Below are 14,523 nucleotides of genomic sequence, written 5' to 3'. Positions count from 1 at the left end.
GTGAGCAAGTGGCTGTGTGGTGCTTAGTTGCCGGCTGAGGTTAAACCATGACAACAGAGAAAAGAGAGAGAAAAAAGAGTGAGAAGCAGGCAAGTTATACATAGTCCATGTTTTCAGAGAGCCGAGGCGTGCCTGTTCCTGCATGCCTTTGCAGGTAGAGCCATGAATGCTCAGCCCCTCTGAAAGTGATGACCCAATGCTCTGTCCTCAGACCACCATAATCTTCTGCTTCCTGGGGGTCCTTCTGTGGGAAGTCACCAGTGGCTTTAGCAGGGGGGGCACCTCCTGCTGCAGTAGCGGCTGCCGAAGCAGGAGAGGTCACAGCACCCAGAAGTGATGGGCACTCCATCACAGCTGAGGATGCTGCCAACGGCAGCGGAGGTGGAGGATCCCACGGCGGTGTTCTGCGGGAAGGAGCTGAGGATGGGGCCGGGCAGGGTCACCACCACGGGGGAGGGCTGGATGACGACGGTGGAGTCCTGGCACTGCCTGACACAGGGCTCATTGCAGCTGTTGGCCAGCGGGGTCGGGCCGCAGGGCTGGCACGGCAGGCAGGGCAGGCACTGGTTGTGGCAGGACATGTCTTGGGGCTTTGTGTTGGGGCTGGAGTTGCACCTGGGAGAGAGGGCAGGGAGGAGCACGGGGGCACGTGAGGAGCAGCCTGTCCGCCCAGCACGAGGCAGCCAAGGCACGTGCTGGGCGGGGAGCTGGAGGCTGTGCAGGGAGGCCCATGCGCCTCTTTGCCTGCTCCCCCGGGCACCGTGCAAAGAGAGCCAGGCCCACGAAAGCTCTTTCCTAGACAAGAGCCCAAGAGTCCCCTCAGCCCAGACCCAGCCCCCTCCACACCAGACCTTCTCGCCGCTTCCCCTCCCAGGAGTGGCAGAGCCTCAAGCCCCAGCAAAGGACAGAGCAGGTATTATCTGACATGTCCACTGAGTCATGGCTTCATTCTTTAGGAGTAGGAGAAGGAGAGGGGACTTCAGATTCACCTGGTTCCCATGGAGAAGAAGGAGAGTGAAGTGGATGAGAGAACAAGGACGTGCATTGGCTTTCATACTGGTCCTGCACTGCCCCTGACCTAGCAGGATTAATAATTTTCTGACAAGCTCTTCTGAACTGTAAGACATCCCAGCTAATGATACAAGTTGTGATTCAGTTTCCTTGTGCCTTTTCATTTCCTTGTTTATGCCATGCTCATTCCCTCATGGATGCTTGTTTTGATTGTTGGAATGAGAGTTCCTAAAATTTCTGGGGCAGGAACACGTCGTTGCAGGAAGAACACTCATGCCAATTGCTGGAGGGGTCCTGTACAGACTATGGACACTGGCCTGCGGCACTCCTGGGGGGTTGTTTTCAGCCCCATTGGCAGGAAAGATGAAGCTCCTCTCAGCCCTGCAATCCTTGACCAGACATCCCAGGGCTTCCATATGTGAGGACATGCCATGTCCTTTTTCCTCTCTCCCTACCAGCCCTTTCAAATTGTTACTGGTCTTTCTCTTCCCAGACAGGTGGACTGCACTGCTGAGTTTCAACATTTCTCCTTCTAACACCAACCTTGGGAGAGATTTCCCAGGCTGCTTGGCTTCCTCCACTCTCTAGGCCGTGTCTGGGGATTCCCAGGCAATCCATGTTTTAGGCCTTGAGGTGTCCTGGGATGCTACAGCCCTGCCAGGGTTGTGCCTAGTTGAATCCACAGGTGGTCACGTGTAGGCATTTTTGCTTGATGGGTGCACTTATGTGTATGATAAATTTCTCTGAATGCATGGTGTGGACAAATTTGCATGCAATTCCATGCAGGTGAGCATGAACACATCTGTTTGTACATACCTGTCCATACATCTCATCACAACAAGATGTGGTGGTCATGGCAGGGGCCCTTTCCAGCATCCTTTCTGGGTGCTCTCTGTCCATGAGCACCACAGAGCTGCAGGTTCCCCTGGCCAGAAAGGGCCTAACTTCAGCAGAACAGTGACAGCTCCAAGGTTGAGAGGTGCCCCAGCGGCAGGCACTGAGATGCAGCCCCTGTTCCCTGTGCACCTAGTTTCCTGATGCTCAAAAGATCACGCTCTGCTACTGCAGATTTCAGAGACCAAAAGGACTGTTTCACTCCAGTTTGGGAATTCTGTATGTGCAACATACCAACAGTTGGAGTTCCTCAGCACTGCCTGTCCCTGCAGGCTAGGTTGCCTCTCCCCTACTTAGTGTTAAGGAGCTCAAAAGAACATTAGCTTTGTGTCCAGGGAGAAATGCAGAGAAATCGTGCCCACCTGGTGCAGAGAAACCTTGAGTGGATCTGCATCCAGAGCTGTGTTGGTGGTGCCTGTGTCTATGGAGACAAGAGCTTAAGCTACATAGAGCAAGGAATGCAGGACAGATGGAGACCATGGCCAACCAGGTAGCAGAGGAAGGCAGTCAAGGTGGGGAAGGCTGGAAGTTGGTGACTTCTGGCAATAGAAAAAAGGCTCCTGCTCCACCTGCAGACTTTATCTTCAGAACAGGTGCTGTCACCTGGGAACTGGTGAGGACAAAAAGACGCATTAGGGAATTCATCAGAGGGAGCTGTGCTCAAATAATTTTTCTTCCACGGAGGAGAAAAGACCTGTGACATCTTTAGGAGACTTCCTCTTTTAGGAATCTTAAGCACCAGTCTGTTAACCTGTCCTGATGTCTCAGGAGGTTTCTTGTTTGCCAGAGGGCAGATGCAATATGTTGCAGAGGGACTGTTGAGCTTGTCCTGCCTTTGGAGTATTACCCTTTGCTGCTCTTTGATGTGGGCACCAATGATAATGCCCAAAGTGTTTCTAGAGTGACTACAGAGCTCTGGGGTGAAGTAAGAGTGTGAGGGCCCAAACTGGAAAGGCTTGAGTAGAAAAGAACTCATCCAGTGGATCAACACCTGGCTGCATGCTTTGTGTTGCAGGCAGAACTTTGATTTTGATTGCCAGAGAACTATCTTTGATGAATGAGGACTACTGATCAAGGATGGGAAGTATTTGACAAAATCGTGCATCAGGGTCATTGCAGTCAGGTGTGCTAACAAAGAGAAGAGAACTCTGAAGTAGGTATGGCACGGGAGGTTTACGATAAAGGAAAGAGAAGTGAGAGCATAAGGGGTAGAACAGATAGCTAAAAAGCTATGCCTGTACCCTAATTCTGGTACTGCACTAGTCTTAGTTTTGAAACATATTGTTTTTAAATGAAAATGGGACAACCAACCTGTCTCCCTCCCCACACTGTAGCAGTTGAGCACATCACAATGAACCGTTGTCCAAGAAGTTATTTCAGTTGAGAGATGCCCCCTACCCCCACCAAGCTTTGTTCTGCCAGCTTGCTTTTACCTCTGAGGGGTAGTGATGGTGACAGAGGGGTTTATGTGACTGCTTGTACTACTCAGCTGTGGGGCATGCAATATGGGTCATTCTGTGTGACGGCAAATGTTCTGTACTCCCTGCAGACAAGTACCACTTGTAAATTGAATACTGAGAAGTCATGCTTAGGACTGCGCTAGTCCTACTTATATGCCCTTTCACAGCCTCAGAATATGGCTGATGACTTCCTGCCAAGACACATGCTGGTGCATAGAAATGCTCCTTATGCAGACATAACACCCAGGAAACTTTTCCATCTAAAACGCGGGTAGTATTCATGACTTACTCCCTTGAGCTCACATCTTAGGCTTGCATTCCAAGACAAGCTACGTAAAAACTTTTTCAGGTACAGCAGATGAGCCTGTGTGTCTGCACTCACTAGAGTGGATTTCTTCACATTAAGATGTGTGAGATACAGCTATGACCTAGCGTCTCTGTGCTCCTTTCATGTTCAGTGGACCTGGTTAATGTGGGGAGGGATTCGAGGTGGGCTAGCACAGCTCAGCCCACAAAAACAGGAGATACCTTCTGTTGCAGAGGTCTGAGCTCCTGCCTGCCCATGCAGAGCCTGAAAAACACTCACAAGAACACCTGCGCAATGCAAGGAACAATCCCAGAGAGGGATGTAATGGATGTCCCCTGTCCAGGGCACAGGGCTAGCCAAACTCTGGCCTTGGTGTTCACGGAACTGCAGCAGGTAGCCTGGAAATCTCTGCTCTGGGGAGTTTTGGATGCTTCCCATCCTTGCTGTGTCCCCAGAGGATCAAAGACAATGAACGCTAAGCAGCAACTTCCAACCTCCTTCCTCAGGTATGGTGTGGATTCCTCTCCCTGCACCCTGGTACCTTTCCAAGGGGATGGGTGGAACCTCACCAGGTGACTCTTTTTGTGCTGCTGGGTCTGGCTGTGAACAGGACAAAGAGGGACAGCTCATCCAGGTTTGGCTGAGAATTGTCCCTCATTGTCCTGTTCTCAGCCATCTGCCTCCTGATCCTGGCTAGGAATACCTTGACCAACCTGGGGCAGGATGATGCAGCCACTTGCAACAGGGCAGCAAATGCACCAATGGAGTAGAGCTCTTGGTGTGGAGAGAGATGTTCCCCCATGCAGGTGTGGGTGGGAACATCTGGGAGCTCTCACCAGGACTCTGTGCCCTTCCGACAGCTCCCCTGCCCTGCCTGTGCCAAGCAACGTGTGAGTATGATATCAAGCCCTGCCTGTCCTTGCCTTGGAGCTACCAGGGGAGAGGTGCTCTGTGGGCTGCCCGGACAAGCGGCCTCTCCAGGCCCAGGCTGCAGGACAGGTGGGTTGGGGAGATCGTGTCCCAGGTCTGGTACATGCCAGGAAGGTGGGCGGCAGCAGCAGCAGCCCCGCCATGGCTCTGAGTATCATGGACAGTGTGCAAGCTCGAGGTGCAACAGGGAGGCAGCTCCATCTTCTCTGTCAGCACCCAGTGGGTAGTTATAGACAGCAGTTACGTCTTCCCATAGCCTTCTTGAGACTGATCAAACCCAGTCCTCTCAGCCACTCCTCATGTAAGGGTATGTGGAATGGGAGAGTCTCTGTTTCATTAATGTTACCTGATCAAGGACCTTTCTAGTGCAAATGGGATAACACATAAAGGGGGGGTGCAGTAACAAAAATCACAAGGAGACACAAACTTGGTAGAAAAGGAATAACAATAACCAAACCTAAAAGTCTCCAACAGCTAATTAATGGGCCCTTAGGAAAATACAGGCATAGCTTTGGAGAAGGGCCACCTGGACTTTGTAACTGATAAGAAGGGGGAAATGGGATGAACACGAGGATCTGGGAAATTCAAGGAGGGCCTGTGGGACTAGGGAAAAATTACTGAGGAATGTTTAAGGAAAGGGAATGAGAAACAGAGATGGGAGGTATAAAAGGGGCTTGTTAGGTGTAAGCAGTTGCCGGTCAGTACACTTGTCTAACTGAGCCCTGCCCTTGATCACTGCATTCTAGCCTATCTTCTAATTAAATCTTCCTTAACTGTCTTTCCATGTAGTTTCACTCTCCATGCTGTAAGGACTGGATGCCAGCAACTGAAGGGACCAGAGGGAGTGAAATGAGGTCAGCAACAGGAGTCAGATTGGAGTGAAGGCACTGCTGGGCCTGTGGTGCCAGAATCTGGAGTGGACAAGGTCCCAGTGTCAGCAACTGGTGTGAGGCTACAGGTCACAGGCCCCATATGCCTGGGTGCCAGTGGTTGGGGACCAGTGCATTTATATTTTCCCTAACCTGGTGTGCATGGGTGTGGGAAAGTGACTGGCAAGCTTCAAGCTGAACTAGCAGGCAAGTTGGAGGCCCAGGGTCTGGGCAGGGATATTAGATGAGCAGAAGACCTGTACTGCTATTTGAGGAATCCTCAAACATAGGCGTGCCTGTGAGACAAGGGTGTGATTGTGTGCATCTGTTTGCTAGCAAGCATCAAGATGGAGTAGCTGGCAAGTAGGAGATATATGGGGTGGGTAAGAGAACTCAGGATCTGAGCAGAGTCTTAGACAGACAGAGTGGCCATGCTGATATTTGAGGCATCCATGAATGTGCATGTGATTGTGAATCTAGAAAGTGGGGGCGTGTGTGCTTTTGCTAGTGAACTTCAGTCCTTATCAGCTGGAGAGGACGAAGAGGACTTGGCTGTCTATAACTTTGGTGTGAATTCTGGTGATGTTATATGTGGGTGTTGCTGAAGGCAATGCCTTGTCTATGGCAACATGTGCAGCCAGCCCTCTTGGTGTCCTGTGCATTTGTCTGTGTCTCTGGTATCCACACTGAGCCTCTTTACTGTTTGAAACTGTAAACAGGAAAGCAGCTGCCTCTTCCATTGGCCAGGGAGGCAGAGACCACTGGGTCTCTGGGTGAAATGGGCTCCAGCAACTGCACAGAATGAATCACCAGGTCCCAGATGCTGCCAGAGGCAGCCAGTTATAACATCCCTTAGCATCCCTCATCATCCTGGTGGCCTACATTGGACTTGCATTGGTGTTTTAATGTGTTTCTTGGCCTGGAAAGCCATAAATAGGACACAGTACTGCAGGGGTTTCACAAGTGCTGAATAGAGGGGAAGAATTACTTCCATTGGCATGCTCCTTACTCTCTTGCTAAGACAGCCCAGCATGTGGCAGATCTTCATCACTGCAAGGCACATTGCTGGCATGTGATCAGCTGGTTGTCCATCAGCAGCCCCAGATCCTTTTTTTGAAAGCTGCTTTTTAGCCAAGCAGCCCCCAGCCTGTCCTGTTGCATGGGGAGATTGTTCTGTCCTGGAGGAGAGGGCTTTTCATTTGCTTCTTTAAGCATTCTGAGATTTCTTCCAGACCATTTCTCTAGCATGTCTCAGCACCCTGAATAGAAGTTCTTCCCTCCTGCCTATCCTCTGCTTCCCGTTCAATTGGGTATCGTGTATAAACTTGCTGAAAGTCCACTCTGTCCCACCATCTAGGCTGTTAATAAAGATGTTTGTCCTGGTTTCGGCAGGGATAGAGTTGATTTCCTTCCTGGTGGCTGGTACAGTGCTGTGTTTTGGATTTAGGATGGGAACAAAATTGATAAGGCACTGATGTTTTAGTTGTTGCTAGGTAATGCTTACACTAGTCAAGGACTTTCCAACTTCCCATGCTCTACCAACTGAGAAGGCGGCAGGTGCACAAGAAGCTGGGAGGGGAGACAGCCAGGACAGCTGACCCAAACAGGCCAAAGGGATATTCCATACCATGTGACGTCATGCTCAGCATATAAAGCTGGGGCAAGAAGAAGGAAGGGGAGGACGTTTGGAGTGATGGCGTTTGTCTTCCCAAGTAACTGTTAAGCGTGATGGAGCCCTGCTTTCCTGGAGATGGCTGAACACCTGCCTGCCGATGGGAAGTAGTGAATGAATTCCTGGTTTTGCTTTGCTTGCGTGCGCGGCTTTTGCTTTGCCTATTAAACTGTCTTTATCTCAACCCACGAGTTTTCTCACTTTTACCCTTCCAATTCTCTCCCCCATCCCACTGCGGGGGGAGTGAGCGAGCGGCTGCGTGGTGCTCAGTTGCCAACTGAGGTTAAACCATGACAATGTTAAACAATGTTAGCTCCAGTATCAGACCCAGGAGGATGCCACCGGGAAAATGCTACCAGGTGTCTATGACCCTGTAAGGGGTCTTTCTCACCAGCAAGTGTGTTAGGAGTTTCTAGGGAGTGGCATGGGGACAACCAAAGCCAGAGCACCCACATCTGCAGCAGGAGTGGTGTGGGAAGGGGGAACCTGCACTCCCAGAAGAGGGGATGTATGCTTGTAACCCACAGGGGGACAGGATGGAGGGAGTACCTATAACTTTACTCATGGGTGCATATGGATGTGGGCATGCATGTGTAAGTGTGTGTGTGTGTGTGTATGCGCTTGAATGTGTGATTAGAATTTTCTGGGATTAGCTAACAGGAAAGTGTTTAGATATTTGTAGGTCCTTACTGACATTTCCCAAGTGTCTCATAAGGTGGTTTATCTGTTGTATTGCTGATGCTGATCCTGAACAAATAGGTCACTGACTGCCTATTAACGATGTGTTACCATTAAAACAAAAAACTGCTTCAACCTTTCTGGTTACATCACATGAACAGAGCAGTTTTTTCCTCTGCTATATACCATCTTCCAAGGGACACCAGATATCTGGTGTCTCTCTTCCCCACAGACCCATCTGTCCCCAGAAAACTCAGCAGTACAGGCTGGGGACAGCCTTCCTCACACTCTAACCCAGAGATACCTCAGTACTCTCCCCAGGAAACCCAGGCATACAGCCTTCCAGTCTCCCACCCCTTTCCCCAGCCTGCATGGTCCTTTCCATTTAGTCAGGAGTCTGCACTGGGATGCACATGCCTGGCTTCAGCGGAGGTCTTCACCTCTCACCTCCCTCTTTGCAAATCATCTCCACCCTTCCCCTTCCCATTCTTTTCTATGCCCCAGTCATTGGACTACCTTGTGGGGAGCTCACCACCTCCTTGGGCTGATTGTTGATTCTTTGAGACCTTCTTCCTTCTGTCCCTTGGCTACCTGCTCCCAGAAAGCCTCCATCAAGGGCAGACTGGATAACCTTGTCCACCTTCTTCTGGGATTTTGTGCTCTTCCCCTTCCTCCAAACAGGCTTTGAAGGCTTGGCCACTGCGGTGCAACAGGAAGAACGGGAGGTGTTAGATTATGTGGTAAAATCCCAGGCTGCATATACACAAAGGAACACAAAGTGACAATGGCAAGTGGGGAATCTGATCAATGCCCTCAGCCAGCGAGTCCCAGGACCATCACAGGAGAGTGGTCAGCCTATTAAAGGCTCCACAAGCCCAGAGGAGCATGGAGGCACAATGGCAGGTGGGGAACCCAAAATAATGTACTGAGAGGAATGGACACTCTAGGTCTCAGTGCCATTGTCTAGATGTGACGCCCATCAATTTAGTGAGATTGGCTCAAACTGAGGGGGATTACTCCTTGGCAATATGGGACACATTATGGGATGCACAATAAAAGCATGTGGGGATTGCTCAAGGCTTATGATGGGATGTTTAGGGGAGGAACCAAAGGTGGGGAAAGGGAAAGATCCAGGTGATTTGGAGAGGAACAAATGTGGCAAAACAGAGGAATAAAGGGATAAAAAGGACCAGTCACATGTGAACAGGTGGATGGTCAGTAAACTTGTCTGATCATGCCCTGAGCCTTATAATTGCAGTGCCTCCTATCTTTTTATTAAATTCAATTTCTACTTATTTCTCAGCATGAGGAACTCTCTGTTCTGTGTAAATCCGTATGAATGGAGGTCTAGGTGCCAGCAACTGGAGTGTGACCTTGGGTAAGAAGGCCCATACATCTGGGGTGTTCATGTCTCCTGGTGGATCCAAAGGACAGCTACTGGGTAGACTGAGTGTCTAAGCCAAGATACTCCAGAGATCTACACTGTATATATGTATACATATATTTCCCACTAAATGACATTCTGAGCAGCCAGAGAGAGGAACAGGATGATGCCCTTAGTACTTTTTTGTTTTCATATGAGTGCTGAGTGTACCTGCCTGTGTTGAGCTGTGTGGTTTGCTTGTGTGTGTGTGTGCTTACTTGGAATACATTCTGAGCCTTCCTACTGGTTGGCTCTGGACACATGGAACTATGGAAACATTTCTACTGGGCTACCAGATTTGGTACCCCTGGTACCCCTCAACAGGAAGTGCTGCAGCTCTTCAAGGAATCTTAGCCATCTAGGTCATGTTCATCTTGGCCTTCAAGCTAAGCCAGAGGGAAACCTGATCACAGGGATAACTCCTCTGCATGGTACTGTTTGTCTTCGTGTCCCCCATCTGGATTTTTGTGGTCACTAGAGTCACTTGATCTGACGAGGACATCAGCAAACTAAAAGGAGTCATCCTGGAAAGGGTCGCAGCTGGGACTCCTTTACCTCACCATTTTGGAGATCCTGCCCAAGAAGTGGTCTCAACAATTCCCCATTTTTCATTAGATCCTTTCTAGTAGCAGTCATTACAAGTTGGACCTGATGACTAAGGCACTGCATCTAGGTTAGGGTGGAAGGAGAACATTTTCCTCCCAGTAACCACCTATTCCAGCCCCCAACTGCAGGAAAGGACTTGTTAGTGGGTGGAGAACACCCTCCAGAGGATGTAACATGAGGTCTGTATCTCCCTTTGGTCATGTGCAGTGCCTATCAGAGAGAGGTTTCTGTAGCTTGGTTTTTAAGGTGTATTTTCAAGTGCTGGGTGAGGAGCAAAGGGATGGAGGTGTGTGTACTCAGTCTTCTGGGATAGTGGTGGAGGAATGGTCCAGGGGGAGCAAGTCAGACATCCTGAAGGTTCACACCTGGCTTTATATTCCGAAGTTAAATGGGGATAGAACTGAATGAACACTTTAGAAGCAACTGCAATGGAACCCTGAAGGACGATTAAGCCTTTGGAAACCTGGAAAAATGAAAGGAATCATGAGACGCCCCACCAGAGGACCTGACCCATCTCATCTGACTCCAGGCTGTAGAAGGTTATGTAATTACACTCTGAACTGGGTCGCTTCATTTAAATGCATCTCTTTAGTTGGGACAAAGCCAGATGTTGGCTAAAAAGAGCATGAGCAGAAGCCCATCTTTAAAGCTCGTAAGAAATCAATGGCATCTGCTTACCCACCTGTTTATTCATCCTTCACTTGGGTCTAATATTGGTGTTGAATCTGTGCAGTTCACTGCACTATTGAAAAGATATTAGACAGAAATGGATCCCCTTGGCACACATGGGTCCACCTAGAGTTCCTAGAGGAACAGCTTTTCCACAGTAGCATGAGAGGAAGACTCAAGGCTCCTGCTGACCAGGTTGCATGCAGTGATTTAAAGACATATGTGCAATCCTCCCAAGGAGACCTAAAGGCTAGCACCACTCAGCCCTGCCCCTACTGAAGTGTGGAATGTTTTTCACCACTCATTAAGACTTGGAAGATAAGTCATTCCCATGTGGCCAATTAGGGAGCTTTTCAAGTTTTGTTGGGTTTTTTTTGGTTTTATGGGCAGGGGAGATGGTAAACAGGAGGATTTTAATGAGCTCTCAAGACAATGCCATTTCTTTCTGTCTTCTTTTGTCTCAGCCTTTGCCTTTTGTTTCTAGTAAAGAAAAGACATTCTGATATTGCAAATTCAGTGGATCAAGGTGCCTTCATGGGAGATGGAATATTTACCTCTTGTGAGAATCCTCTGAACCAGATATCTAGTGAATTTTTCACCCACCTTAAACTCCATTTCCCCAGCTTGTATCTCCACAATTTGGCTATGTGGCTAATATGAGGGAGAGGGCAGAATGTGTTGGCAAAGCCAATGTGAACAAAATGTCCACTGATCTAGTTGAGTGGTGTGAACCAATTGCATGACCAATATACATTGTCATGTGTGTATGGCTTGCTTCATCAGATGATCAGAAGCAACTCATTACCTGCCATACCAGCCTGTACAAGCACCTCCATCTGATTGCTGAACCTCACACCCATGTCCAAAGTACTCTAGGGAGAGAGAGGAGGCAGGGAGAGGGTTTTTATGTGCAGGAGAGAAGTTGGGCAGGTTGCTGTAATCAGTTGCATCTGTCACACAAAGCACAAGTAAATCACCCTCCCCTTAAACACATTGAGCCCTTGGACTTGACACAGGAGTTGCAGAAAGTGATTTTGTCATGTCCAGCATCTCTCTGTTTTGGCCCTGGACAGTGTAGACAGTGTCTCTTTGGGTGGAAGTTTTCTCAACAAAACCTGGATGTCTACTGTGAATTTTCTTCTGCCTAGGCCAGCTTTAAACTCTCTTGAGCACCACTGGGAGAAAAATTGATCCTTCTAAAACATGGCTTGCCTGACCTGTACTGTAACTTTTGGAGGAGGCGAACTGAGATTGCCCATTTCTCTCCACTGAGAGACACTCAGGAGCTTCTGGGAAAGTCTTGGAGGACAGACCAACATGGTGATGTCATGCTGGACACCTACTACAAGCCACCTGATCAAGGAGAGGAAGTAGACAAAGGCTTCTTCAGGCTGCTAGAGGAAGCCTCACAATCACAGGTCCTCATTCTCCTGGGGGACTCTCCCTGCTCCCCTGATATCTGCTGAAAGGGCAACATAGTGGATCACAAGCAACTCAGGTGATATCTGCAGTGTAGTAAAAACATTTTTTTCATGCAGGTGATCCACTGATCACTGACTGGGATAAATTATCTGCTCTACCAGTTGCTCACCTAAAAGGAAGGACTGGGTGAGAGTATGAAGTCCGAAGGCAGCTTTGGCTGCAGTGAACATGAGATGGTAGAGTTTAAGATCCTGAGAGAAGTGGAAAAGACAAATAGTAGCATCAGAACCATGAAAGCAGACTTCATCTGGTTCAGGGATCTACTTGTCAGCAGATGGGCTACCCAGGAGCAATACAGAGGCATTGATTTTACCACATCCCTGAGCCCAGGGCAGAATCTGAATGAGGGAAGCATTACCCACAGAGAAGAATGATTAAGATAGGGAGCACACAACCAAATTGGGCCTACATGAGTCCAGGGAAGCAGATGGGATGTAAGGTCAATTTTTTACCTTATTTAAAAAATGGTCGTATCTTAGGATAAGTCTAAAGCATCTTAAATACTTCTCAAATGCTTCCTATAAAAACTAAACCTCTCACCACCCAACACCAACTCCATATGCAGTCTGGATTCCCTGTAAATAAGTAAATGGTGAAACAGAGATTTACGAGTGTCACAACAGTGAAAGGGCCTTCTACACTCCACCTGATTCCCCCATAGGCCCAGGAGACACTGAAGAAAGAATGAGGTGCTCTGAAGGCATACTGTGTGTGACCTGTGTTCAGCACTGATCTCAAGGTGGATTTATGACAGACCTGTTTCCACTGGAGTCTCTGATGTAACAGGTGTGAGTGCTGCTGGCCACAGTTAGGGCTAGGAACCCTCTCAGATACCTTCACCTTCCTTTCTGTGTCCATTTGCTCCCCATATCCATACAGGCCACTGCATCATGTCCCCAAATGTTCCTGACAGACACACCTGGATGTGTGGGATACTCAGTGACATCTCAAACCAAAGGAGGCACCAGCAGGCATGTGAGCAGCTGTGTTGAGCCAAGGATCTCCACTGAATAGAAGTGACACCAGGGTCATGGTCTGAATGACTTTCTCACTGGAAATGTGCATGGCTAAAGGAAGACAGTTCCCACCCCAGGATCTCACAGTCAGAAAAAATGGTGCCACACTTGTCCCAAGACCAAGGTCACATTTCAACCCAGATTGCTTTATTCACTTCCCTGATAAAGAGAAGCTCAGCATTTGGTTTCACTTCCTACATACAGTAGAGTAGCCCCAACCATTCCATTGCCTCTAAGGAAAAAGCAAGCCATAGAAAGATACTACCTTCTCTTCTCAGCTGGGCATGTGTTTCCCTAAGGCCCTCTTCTCCCTCTGCCTCTTGCCATTGCACATCCTAGGTGAAAGCCAGACATTTGCAGAGGTACTCTTGAGATGGAGCACATTCCTTCCTATGTTCCTTTCGTCACTTTGCAGGAGAACCAGATTTGTGCTCTGAAATCCACACCTGGTTGGAGCTGCCAGTGCAGGCAGCACCCTCCTGAGCACCCTCCCCAGTGCCCCCTTGATGCCTCTGTTCCTCAGACTGTAGATGAGTGGACTGGTGAGAGGTCTGAGGACTGAGTAAGAAAAGGAGAACATTTTGTTGAGCTGTCTCAGTGGTGCTGTTCTGGGCAGCATGTAGAGAATGATGAGGGTCTCACAGAAAACAATGACCATAGGGAGGTGAGAGAAGCAGGTGGAAAAGGCCTTGTGCCTCCCCATGCTGGATGGGATCCTCAGGATGGCAGCTATCATGCAGACATAAGATGCCAAAGTGAACAGAAATGGGAAAACTACGTCCAGGAAAGATAATATAATAATAAGAATTCTGATCATCGTAATGTCAGTGCAGGAGAGTTCTAGCAATGGAGCTTCTTCACAGAAGAAATGGTCAATTGCACTGGGGCCACAGAACGTTTGGCGACATATGAAAGATATGATACCTGTAGAAATTAGCAGTTCCACAACCCATGATCCAGCCACCAGTTGGAGACATACTTTCCAGTTCATGAGGCTTGCATAAAGCAGAGGTTGACACGTGGCCGGATACCGATCATAGGACATGGTAGCCAGCAGGTAACTCTCAGAAGTTGCAAAAGTGCCGAAGAAGAAAAACTGTGCCATACATCCCTGCCCAGAGATGGTCCTGTCTCCAGTCAGGAAGCTGGCTAGCAGCCTGGGCAGGATGGTGGAGCTGTAGCAGGTCTCTAGGCTGGATAGATTCACCAGGAAGAAGTACATGGCTGTATGGACATGCGGGTCTATGACCACCAGCACAATGATGAGGACATTCCCAACCATGGTCACTGTGTATATGGTCAGGCAGAGGAGAAAGAGAGGTGTCTGGAGCTTATGGGCATCCCCTAGTCTCAGCAAGAGGAACTCCATCAGCAACGTCTGGTTGTCCCATTCCCCTCTCTCCATGCTGTGTTGTAGATCTTTCTTTTTCCCACTTGCCAGGCAGGAGAGCTGCAAGATAGAGCTCTTGTTGATGTGTTGTTTCACAAAGGAATTGTGCAGGCAGC

The 14,523-nt window shown here is 48.9% G+C and overlaps 2 protein-coding genes across 2 annotated transcripts; both read right to left on the bottom strand.

Moving 5' to 3' along the window:
* Positions 1 to 263: 263 nt before the first annotated feature.
* Positions 264 to 631, bottom strand: LOC103925231 (feather keratin Cos2-3-like). The gene has a single exon (XM_009333912.1). It carries the CDS (start codon positions 579 to 581, stop codon positions 267 to 269), a length of 315 nt encoding a protein of 104 aa, XP_009332187.1. The 5' UTR covers positions 582 to 631; the 3' UTR covers positions 264 to 266.
* A 12,660-nt stretch (positions 632 to 13,291) lies between these two features.
* On the bottom strand, positions 13,292 to 14,299 carry LOC103925235 (olfactory receptor 1M1-like). Its single transcript, XM_009333914.1, has one exon. The coding sequence runs from the start codon at positions 14,297 to 14,299 to the stop codon at positions 13,292 to 13,294; it is 1,008 nt and encodes a 335-aa protein (XP_009332189.1).
* Positions 14,300 to 14,523: the final 224 nt, after the last annotated feature.

The sequence above is a fragment of the Pygoscelis adeliae genome, unplaced genomic scaffold (genome assembly GCF_000699105.1).
Source record: "Pygoscelis adeliae isolate BGI_AS28 unplaced genomic scaffold, ASM69910v1 Scaffold201, whole genome shotgun sequence".
Classification (NCBI taxonomy): Eukaryota; Metazoa; Chordata; class Aves; order Sphenisciformes; family Spheniscidae; genus Pygoscelis; species Pygoscelis adeliae.
This window is presented reverse-complemented; position numbering and strand designations above follow the sequence as displayed.

Bases quoted from the DNA above. Each gene is read 5' to 3' on its own strand.
- LOC103925235 (XM_009333914.1), bottom strand. From the start codon at position 14,299: ATGGTTGGGAATGTCCTCATCATTGTGCTGGTGGTCATAGACCCGCAT.
- LOC103925231 (XM_009333912.1), bottom strand. From the start codon at position 581: ATGTCCTGCCACAACCAGTGCCTGCCCTGCCTGCCGTGCCAGCCCTGC.